Raw genomic sequence first — 10,699 nt, 5'->3', positions numbered from 1 at the left:
TTTCTCTAACCGTGTTGTACAAATGTGTGCATTTGTAACCAGGCTATGTGTTGTTGTTGTTCAGAGCCATTAATATAATATTTAAAGTTGAGTTCACTGGATAACGTGTTTTGTTTTGTTTTGTTTTTTCATCTTGCCCAACCATTTCTAACTGCCAAATTGAAGTAAAGAAACCTAGATGGGTTCCCCTCACCCCGTTTTACAATTATGCAAGGTCATTCTTTCCCAGCTGTAGGCTTTTACGAAACAAGAAAGTAATTTATTGTTTTTGTTGTCCGCGGATAAAGAAGTCTAGTATCTGATACTTTTTCTTGACCAAGCGTGATGATTTTGTATAGTAGAATTCACCCTGGGCATTACTAAAAGAAAGGAAAAGAAGAAAAAAAAAACCAATTTCACTTCCCCTGTGTTTGTCTTATGTGGTCTTAATTGTTGTACTTACCCTGAAATAAATCTGTGTTGTTTTTCTGCCCAAAATTTGCACAGTGTGTTTGTGTGATGGAATTTTTTTTTAAATGAGGTATGTTTGCAAACCCACCTGTTTTAATTATTTTTTGTTAGACAGGTGGGCGTATGGATAGACTTACACAGCTGTTTGCACAAGAGTGTGGAGTGTGGGGAAGGCTTTTGACTTAATTTTAAAATCCCACTGTGGCCAAGAATGTCCAAGGCACCCAAGGGCTGGATGGACCAAATGAAGGACTTGGTGCGGGTCTCTTCGCAGCCTTGCATTTTGCTAAATGCAGAAAAAGATATCCATTGTCAAAGCAAACAGTGGCACTGGGCACTCCATCTCAGTTTTCCAGCAGTGCCTAATTTAGGGGGGCGAAATAAACATTTCCCCTTTGTTTATTACAACGAGGGGGAAGTCCCTCTGGTCCCTGAAATGTGGGCTTCCTCACCCACTTACAAGGGTGTCCAGAAAATAATACAATGTAGATAGATCACCGGAGGTGTCAGCGTTTTCCTCCCCCGTTTGTTCCGTTCTACAGTGGAGATCAACCAACCCTCTGTGATTCAGGATTTGATTTAGAAATCTTTTCCTTTGTCTCAGTGAAAACTTTTCTTCAAACCTCAAACAATTCCCAATGCATTGCTGACTCCAAATGTCTCAACGATTGAAAACTTTCTGCAACCAGGCCACTGTTTGTCTTTCTCATGATGACTACTGCTTTTTACATATTTAAATAGCGAGTCTGGGTGAGATGTGGCCTGAATGGTTTTATTCGGTTTCATCAGCCAAACCACACAACTCCCCCACAGTCTTCTGAGTATGAATTTGGGGGGCTAGAATTTCCTCTGGTCCCTATTCCAGCAGGTGAGCTATTATAGGTTGCCAAGGTAAAGTTCCTTGTGAATTTACCATTTCAAGTGGGGAGAACTTTCCAAAAGGTGATTTTGTTCGATGTGGCAGCATTGTCAGAACCTGAGTATTTTGTCCTCATGCTGAAATAGACTGGCAGAAAGCTGGAAGCATATTCCTGGAAAAGAGGCAAGTGGCAGGATTTAGGGACCAAGGCAAGTTTTATTTATTTTTTCCTATTGCTGTTTGGGCCAGGATCGGGCAGTGTTTCTTTCTGCTGTGCATAAGGTTGCTATGAGTCGGTACCTACTGGATGGCACCTAACAACAACAACAATTTGTAACTTGTGGGAGGGAGTGGGTACTTAGCTTTCATTAGCCTCCCCCACCTCCCACCCCCCACTCACCGTAGGCCACACTGCTTGGTTGAATTAGCTAGTCCGGTGGAAGGAAAAGGAAAAGAACCTATCTGAGGCGTGAGAGATGATCCAAGCCGGTCCCCCTCTGCTACTCAGTTTCATTTTGTTCCCCCCTCTAAGCTCTTGGCCATCAGGGCAAAGACCAGTGTGTTCTAGATCCCAAGCACGCTAACTGGCTTCCTCCAGCCCCAGAGATTCCAAAGATGGCTTCCTGAAAGCTTACCTCATCTTAAGTAAGATTTGGAGTCCTTGTTTTTTCAGCCAAGGCCTGTGGGACACATGGGGATAAAGGAGCTACAAGCATGGACTCGGGGGTGGGGGGTGTGATGGAACTCTATTCAGCGTGGAAATCGAGCTGGCTTTTGCATCTTTATGACGGTTCTCTTAAAAAGTCCGTGCTCTGCATGGGTCGGCCAGCCCCAGTGGACAATTTGTTTTGTAATTCCTCACTTGGAGGCAGGGTGATGGACGTCCATTCCCCTGGAATGGGAACACTTTGGGGGGCATATTTACCGCTTAATTCAAGTATCTGGAGGCCTCTGGGAGTGTCAGGCTCTAGCGTGCTTTAGACTCCCAAAGGTGACCTTGTAGGTCGAGACGTCGAGGGAGACAGGAGGGGTGCGGAGACCCTTGTTCTGGGCTCAGAGCTCAGTTTGGCCCTGGACGGCCTGAGGTGCCCCGGAGATGTGCACTGCTTGAACCTGGGGCATAGCGGCGTCGGACCGTCTGGCTGCTTCCCCAGCGGGCGGCGTGGGAAGACCCGAGGCACCAAGCTCTTGGAAGCTCCCGCTTGACGCTCTCGCGCCAGGCTGCCTATGCGGCGCCCTGCGCTTCTGCCGCTTCACGGCCCAAGCCGCCCTCTCTCCACGGTCCGCTTCAACCCCTTCCGTGAGCCTTTGAGGGGAGCAAGGAGGCGGCCTTATACTTGGAATTAGGGCCCTGCAGCCTTCGAGGAGGCAAATATAGTTGGTGAGAGGCCTCATCTGACACGGCTCCTTGCTCTCCATCCAGAAGACAGGGCTTCAAGGTTGCAAATAATTGCAAATGAAATGAAAGCAACCCAGATATCAAGACTCATGGCAAACAGCCTGTTTTTCCCTGGCATTAATCTTGTGTCCCCTGGGCTGGCCCTTTGTGGGTAGATTGTGACACCAACCACGGTCCATCTTAACCTCAGAGCATCGGCTGGGAAAATCTGGGGTTGCCTTTCCAAGTTCACTGCTGTTAACAAGAGGACCCTGAAAACCGGACTCTGTCCCCCACTACCTTGTATCAAATGGCCTGTCCCCACAGACACCAGATTCAGGAGACTTGAAACCCCAGATGGCTCCATCTGCTGCCTGGACAGGCCACATCCCCTCCTTGACCTATGTCTTCTTATCTGCAAAATGACCCGGTGGGTCAGTGCTCAGACTGACTACAACTTTCTTACCACTTAGCAGGGCTCCTGCCTTGGGGTCTCCATCAGCCCACCAGCCTCCCCCAGGAGATCAGAAGTGAGAGGGAGGGGTAGAAGCAGCGGCTTGGGATCCAGGTCACTAGGCTCCTCTTTTGGGGGCCATCTTCTCCTTCTCCCTGGGGCCTACCTGGGGGTCACTGCACTATATGGAGAGGGTTGTGAGTCACACTCCAAGTGCAAACAGCATAGTCCTTGGCTCCCCCTAAAACAAACATCCTTTATCGCCACCCCTAAATTCAAAACCAAGGAGCTCTGGTAGCTTTGTGGTTACTGACGGGCTGCTTATCTCATGGTCAGCAGTTCGAAACTACCAGCTGTTCCGCAGGAGAAAGATGAGGCTTTCTGCTCTGGTAAAGATTTACAGCCTCGGAAACCCTGTACAGGGTCACTATGAGTCAGAACCGGACTCCATGGCACACAACAACAACAACAAATTCAAAACCGGGGAACAGGGATTTGGGGCAAGTTTGGTTGATAGGAATTTATTGATAGCCATCAATCTGAGCTGGTTAGAAGGAGATGCTGAGGAAGATGCCCATTGATGAAGGGGTAGGACCACATTTTCAGGAAGGGGCTGTGATTCTGAAAGTGCTAGGGTCTCAGGGAAAGATTGCCAGTGTTGTGCCCTCCTGTCAGGTACTCAGCAGGTGATGGGTGTGGATGTGTGGATTTGAGCTTTTAACTCCTTAGATACAGATGACTGGAAGGCTGGTGGGCTTAGAGTCCCATCCCTCAGCTCCAGGTGAACAGGACCCCCAGCTCAGCCTCTCCCTGTCACCCCCCTGCAGTGAATGCCTTCTTGCACCACATACTTGAAATGCCTTCCCAAACTTCCAGAAGCATTCCCTGCTTGCCTCTTCTGTGGCCTCAGCTTGCCAAGGCGTTCCAAATGTGTGCTTTCTGACACAGGCATTTGGAGAAGGGAGTAGGGGGACAGCTTGAAGGACGCTGCAGGCTGTGTGGGACAGCTTCTTGTGGGGAGCCTTCGCAAGTCTTTACCTTGCTGCTTCTGCATTCTTGCTCACCAGCAAAGACAGAAAAGATGGGTCATGTGTAGCCCTCACGTGATGCTTTGCCTCCCCACGGTAGGAGCTATGGTTTTCTCAGAGTTCATTGATAGAGTCGTGTGTGTGTGTGTGTGTGGGGGGGCTTAAATTGGTGGGGGAGGGGGCTGGCAGGATGGCAGGGTGCTAGTATCCAAGGTCCTTTTAAGGAAATGGAGTTGGATATCATTGGGAAAGGGTCTCTGCTCCTCCAAACTCCTGGGGTATGGTCTTGTGCTCTGGGGAAGTCAGTCTGTGCCTGCCTACCCTGCATGGGAGATGGGGTGGGGGGTCGGGCAGAAAAGCCTTAAGTCTCAGAACCCTTGGCTGTCCCTTGCCTTCCCAGCTGTCTCCAGGCCCCAGTTCAGACTGCCTGGGGGTTGTTTTTAAGGGCAGCTGAATCCATGGGAAATAACTCCGGCCCTTATCAGCACTTTACCTTCTCCTTCTGGGCTAGCATTTCAACGGAAAGGCCGTAGGCTCATCCAATGGGTGGTTGTATGAAGTAATGAGCCTGCCACAGCTGAGGAAGTGCATCCCAAGGCAGCTGCCCTGCAGTGAGGACTCCCAGGATTAGCAGTTGGGATTGGTCTGAGTGACTGAGGAGAAGGATTCTTTGATCTCAGCTCACTATTTGCATCGGGCCAAAAAGGGAGGGGGGAGGCGTGGCCTAATTGCCAGGCATTTAGACCCTTTAAGTAATTTCTGGGACCCAGGTAAAGCAGTAATTTGGAAAATCCTACCCTGTTTTCTGGGCTTCTTCCTGCATCTTCAAGGACTCCTCTAAATCCCATGCTACCCTCCCCCCATAACCTCACAAGAAGCAATGAAAGAAACCCCTCCTCTCTTTTCAAATCAATAGGGAAGAGGAGCATCTAGCTTTCAGTGGATTCCTAAATGAGGACCCAAGTCTCTGGGACTGCCAAATGCCTCTCCTCTCTGGGGGAGCCTCCTCCACCCTCATGGGTTGTCTTTCTGTCTCTCTCTTTCTCTGGAGCCCCAGTGGTTTACTGAGCGTGTCAGATTGAGCTCATTAAAATGCACATGACTGACCTTCAAGGGCGACTATGCTATGAGGGCATGGGGGGTGTCCCTATCCCTATTCTCTCCTTTACTACTTCTGTGATCTTTGGATGTGTTATGCTGAGCCTCAGTTTTCTCCTCTGTAAAATGGGGGAATCATTGCCCCCTTCCCAAATTTTCTATGAAGTCTCAGGCTAAAACTTTCACAAAGCCCTTAGCATTCACATATGGTAGCCATTATACTACAACTGCGCCTCTGTCTTTGGGACACTTTCTCAGAGGACAGTTTTAGGTGAGCTGACTTAACCGCCTGGGCCTCCGTTTCTTGCACTGCTGAATGGGGATTCTGCAAAATGGTTCCTGCCTCTTAGGGCTGCTGTGAGAATGAATGAGTTAATGGTTAATGATGCTGACACGCAGCGCACTCCTTAGTGTACTTAGTAATCTCGCTGTTCCTATCGTAGTTCTTTTTTCAGGTCGACAGTAGGGTCTTTCCAGCTCCCCCTTTCTCACACGTAGTGGTGGTGGTTATATGCCGTGGAGTTGGTTCATAGCGACCCTGTACAGGGTTTCTGAGGCTGTAAATCTTTACCGGAGCAGAAAGCCTCATCTTTCTGACCTTGCGGTTCGCAGCCCGATTCGTAACCACGACGCTGCACTATTATTACACAGCAGACAAGGATACGTGCATGATCATTGACCTTGTTAGCTGGCTTTCACGCTTGGAAAACGGATGCAGGTATTTGGAGAGATGGTGGCAGGTAGCCTGTATGCGGATGTTTTCATTCTTCTGTGCATCTGCGGCAGGATGAGTGCAGGGTCTCCCTCCCTTTTCTTTTTTCCTGAGGACAATATAGTTGCCAAAGATCCTCCCAACCTCCCCAGGAGGACACCTCTTGCGCCCCCCGGCCTGGGAATGGGACCCTCTGCTCTGATGGACATTGACTACAGCTTTGCTAAGCCCCAGGGCTGGAAGTTGATCCAAGCACCAGCGCCTCCAAAAGGGCCAGGCGATGCCCTCCTACCTGATGACTCCTAGACAAACGCTCATCTTTGGGTACCTGCAGGGCATTTTCTAGGTGCCCCCATCGAATCTTTGGGACAGCCCTGCTGCCAGGCTGTCTCCCAAGCCTCAATGGTCTCTACTCGGCCTCTGGGCGTCTTCTCCCAGTGGAGTTTCCGCACGAGGGCGCATCCGCGCGCATCATGCACTCCCCGGAAAATCTGCCCCTGTGCAGCTTCATCCGATCGCAGCCCCTTCTGAGGCTCAAGTTTCAGACTTTTCCTCAGGGAGCAGGGAGACGCGCCCGGGCCGGAGCCTGAGCGGGGCTGGGGCGAGCCACGGGACTTCTCCTGCTGGGACGTCTGCAAACGGGCTGGCTGGGCATGCTTCTCCAAACCACCACCAGAACGCGGATATTTTCTTTCTTTACTGTCCGCGCCCCGCCCACCCTCCTCCAGCCGCGCGTGTCCCCGCCCGAGCCCCATCCCCTGCCAAAATCGGGCGGGTGTTTATTATCGCAGGAAATCAAGCTTGGATTTGCTTTAGAATTGAGGAGAGTCGCCAGGCTGGCGCGCGTTTCAGGAAAGGCCAGAGCTGTGCGTGCGGGGCTAAGGGTGCCCAGGAAGGGTCCAGGAGGAGTTGTGGGTTGAGGAGGTGGGGTGGGTGTATTGTCTCTTGGCTTGGGTTGGGTGAGTGGGCCGACCTAGAGCCACGTTTGAGCTTGCTCTGGGACGCTCAGATCTGCAGAGGTTGGGTGGCGGTGGAGGTGGGTGTGTGTGGGGAGAGAATATAGCGTCATGCGAGTGACAGAGGTATGGTCTCTGTGGTTCTCTTTACCCCAGGGTTGAAAGGGGGCGCTCAGAGAAAGGTTAGAACTCTTCAGAGAGAGGACAATGCCCTCACTCCACCCCCTTTCTAGCTAGGGTTCCCGCCAGGACCAAACCTAGCGTGGCTTGGCCTAAGGTACAGCACAGTGCTATGGAGGGAGGCCTAGGGATGTCCCAAGGCCTGACCCAGCTCTGCCTCTGGCTGTGCCTGCACCCAAACCGGTTTTTCCACCCTGATTGGGACTTCCTTTTTAGTATTTCAGTTTACTGGTTCCCTGCAGTGTGTTTGCTCCACCACCAGGTATCCAGAAACCCCCAGACACATGGGGGCACTTGCTGACCTCCTGGCTGTGAAGTTGGGGCTTTCCCTGAATCTCAGTGTCCAGGAGGTGAACTGAAACTCACCGCCAGGCCCCAGCCTGGTGCCACCTTTCCAAGACAAGGGCAGAGACCCCCATCAATGCACATTGGATGCCTCTTCCACTCCATGTGGCCCTCAGCTACCCCTCCTCTGTGGCTTGCCTCTGGATTTACTCAATGAGACCTGAATTCAGTTACCCTCCATTCTTGGTTTTGTTTTGTTTTGTCTTAAAAACGTTCATCCTAGATCTATATTCTCTACACACACACACACACACACACACACACACACACACAAACACACCACACCACACACTACACAAGGTAGAGTTTGGGGAAGAGACCTCTCAAGTAAGCACCCTCAGGATTCCCCCCCACCCCTTCAAACCCTGACTTTGCTAAAATGCAAAATGAGAGGGAGGTGGTTTGCTTACACCCCCCTGGGTGGGTGAGTGGGTGGTTAGGGGGAGACGCAAGTAGGCTTCCCAAATGCTAAATGTAATCACGGGCCAGCTGCGTGCACTTGTAAAGTTGTTATAACCCCCCTCCTTGTTATAAACAGGAAAGCACAGAATATAAAGCTACAGACCCGCATTCACAAATACCAGCTCTCCTGCCTCAGCTGCCAAATTCCCCTTTTATGGTGTTCCTCGCTTGCAACCTCAACCAGACCAGAATGACCTTAATCCCCACCCCACCCCTCAACTCTCCAAACCAGTTCATTTGTAAACCTTCCCCCTTACCAGGTCCCTCGTCCCCTGTGCCCTGTTCTGGAGAAATGGGGCACCTCAGATGCCTAGAAACCCTGAAGCCTCTTCCATGTCCCTTTGGGGGATGCCAGGTCCCTAGAAAACACTTCCCCACTCAGGGCCTGATGGGTATCTTTCCAGGAGGGTTCTGTCCCCCTCTCAGCATACACCCCAACTGCTTGGATGGACTCACCCTCTTTCTCCCCACATCTCTTCCCAAGATCTCTAAAAACTTCCAGGCATCAAGAAGACATTTTACCTACATGATGCCATCTCCACATTTGTTTAGTGCATGGGAAGAAAAGTCCTTTTGTGGGAGACCATCTATTCTGGGCTCCCTTGGCCAGCCTGAAAAAAAAGCCCTGCTCCCCACCTCCACCTCTGTGCGCCCTGGCCTGCCACCACGGTCCACATCCTGCCTTCTGACTATGTGTGCTTACAGCTTCAAGGGGTGGACGTGATATTTCAAACATCAGATCAGTGCGTTTATATATTGGGTGCCCGGAAATTTTTCCAAATAAACACAGCTTGATTCAACTTGGGTGGGCGGACTTATCAACAGACTAATTCTATAAACAAATGAAGGAATAACCCCGAAACCGATTGGCTGGTATCAAAAAGACACGTGGAGGGAGAAGCTTGCAGTTTTTCAGCAATGAAATTTTAATTAATGTGGGTGGGCTGAGAACACAACGACTGTTTATCATAGACAATTTATTTTCCAGCGCTAAGTCAATATATAATAGCAAACTTACAACAATTATTTAACATTTCTAAGGCCATGAAGGAGGGCCAGAGCGCAGCGGAGGCGCAGCCGGGAAGCGCGGCGAAGGCAGAAGCAGCGGCGCAGCGGGCTCCCAGGGAAGGCTCTGGTGGTGCGGACTTCGGATCCTGAGCCCCCCGGGAGCGCAGTGCCGGCTCTGCGCGCCATGAGCCACCTCTTCTGCCCGCGGCTGCCGGGCCTGGCCACCTCACCGCTGCTCTACCTGTACGGTCCGGAGCAGCCCGGGCTGCCGCTGACCTTCACCCCCGCCACTGCGCTGGCCGCCTCCGGCCGGGCTGAGCCCCCCCAGAAGCCACCCTACAGCTATATTGCGCTCATTGCCATGGCAATTCAGGACGCGCCTGAGCAGCGGGTCACGCTCAGTGGCATCTATCAGTTCATCATGGACCGCTTCCCCTTCTACCACGACAACCGGCAGGGCTGGCAGAACAGCATCCGCCACAACCTCTCTCTCAACGACTGCTTCGTCAAGGTGCCGCGCGAGAAAGGGCGCCCAGGCAAGGGGAGCTACTGGACGCTGGACCCCCGCTGCCTGGACATGTTCGAGAATGGTAACTACCGGCGCCGCAAGAGGAAGCCCAAACCGGGTCCCGGGGCGCTGGAGGTCAAGCGGGCCCGCGTGGAGATGCAGCCCGAGGCGGTGAGCGAGGGAGTGCCACCTGGCCCTGAAACCGAGGAGGGAGTGCGCGCACGCCCCTCGCCGGTCCCCCGTGGGCCCTCTCCATCAGCGACCCTCCCCTGGTCTGTGGTCAGGTCCCCTGACGAGGACCCGCGCCACGTTGTCCCGGGTCCTTTGGTCTTAGTGGGCGGCCAGGCAGGGCGCACAGAGGAGAGCCCCAGCTGCCCTCCGTGCCCCGCCTCCAGCAGTTCTCCGAAAGGCGCCGACAAGGTCAAGAGCTTCAGTATAGACAGCATCCTGGCTGGGAGGCCGAGCCCGGAGCCCACCGCGCGGGTCGAGCTCCCAGGAGGTGCCAAGCCGGGTCCGGGTGGCGGGGCTGGGGCCTCGCTGCTAGCCAGCAACTCCGGCCCCCGCTCACCATTCAATGCCTCGCTGATGCTCGACCCCCACGTGCAGGGCGGCTTTTATCAGCTGGGAATCCCGTTCCTTTCCTACTTCCCCTTGCCGCTCTCGGACGCCGTGTTTCACTTCCAGTAAAGCCAGCAATGACTCGGTCATCTCCCTCCGCCCACGCCTGCGTCTCGGCCACCCGTGCGAGAAGGAGTCATGTTCTTTTACAGACGTGGGGATTATGAGGACTGTCTCCAATCTTTGCGTTGTGGGGGGGTGGGGGGAGGGGGGACGGACCAGGCTGCTCCTGCGTAGAAGATACTTCCCCTCTGCCCAACGGCCAGTAAGGACCTTGGAGGAGGTTAAAGACACAGCCTGTCCCGCGGACCCTCCCGGGCATCAGAGCACCCAGGCAGCCCAAGGCCACGACAGAAGGACGTCATTTCTACCTTGGAACTTCGGCCTGACCTTTGGTGCCAGCTCATTCTGGTGTGTGGCCCAGGCTTTGAGTGGATCTGAGTGGTGGGTGTTCCAAGCAGGGTTTGTCCTCAGAGATTAATTGTGGGGCACACAAGGGATGATCTCTGTGTTTCAGGTTTCCCCCCCTGGATCTCCAGCCTGACCAATGTCCAAGTGGACATCAAAACACTACCAACATCCTTCCTGCTTGCATTTCAAACTGAGCATTTTTCTCTTTCTTTCTAGACAGCAAAAACCGCGC

The 10,699-nt window shown here is 52.6% G+C and overlaps 1 protein-coding gene across 1 annotated transcript; it reads left to right on the top strand.

Annotated features, from left to right (window-relative positions):
* The first annotated feature begins 9,114 nt into the window (after positions 1–9,114).
* FOXL1 (forkhead box L1) lies at positions 9,115–10,125 on the top strand. The gene has a single exon (XM_006860118.1). It carries the CDS (start codon positions 9,115–9,117, stop codon positions 10,123–10,125), a length of 1,011 nt encoding a protein of 336 aa, XP_006860180.1.
* The last annotated feature ends 574 nt before the right edge of the window (positions 10,126–10,699 follow it).

Source organism: Chrysochloris asiatica, unplaced genomic scaffold (genome assembly GCF_000296735.1).
Source record: "Chrysochloris asiatica unplaced genomic scaffold, ChrAsi1.0 scaffold00037, whole genome shotgun sequence".
NCBI classification, from domain to species: Eukaryota; Metazoa; Chordata; class Mammalia; order Afrosoricida; family Chrysochloridae; genus Chrysochloris; species Chrysochloris asiatica.
Note: the sequence above shows the minus strand (reverse complement) of the source record. Positions and strands in the feature narration are given on the sequence as shown.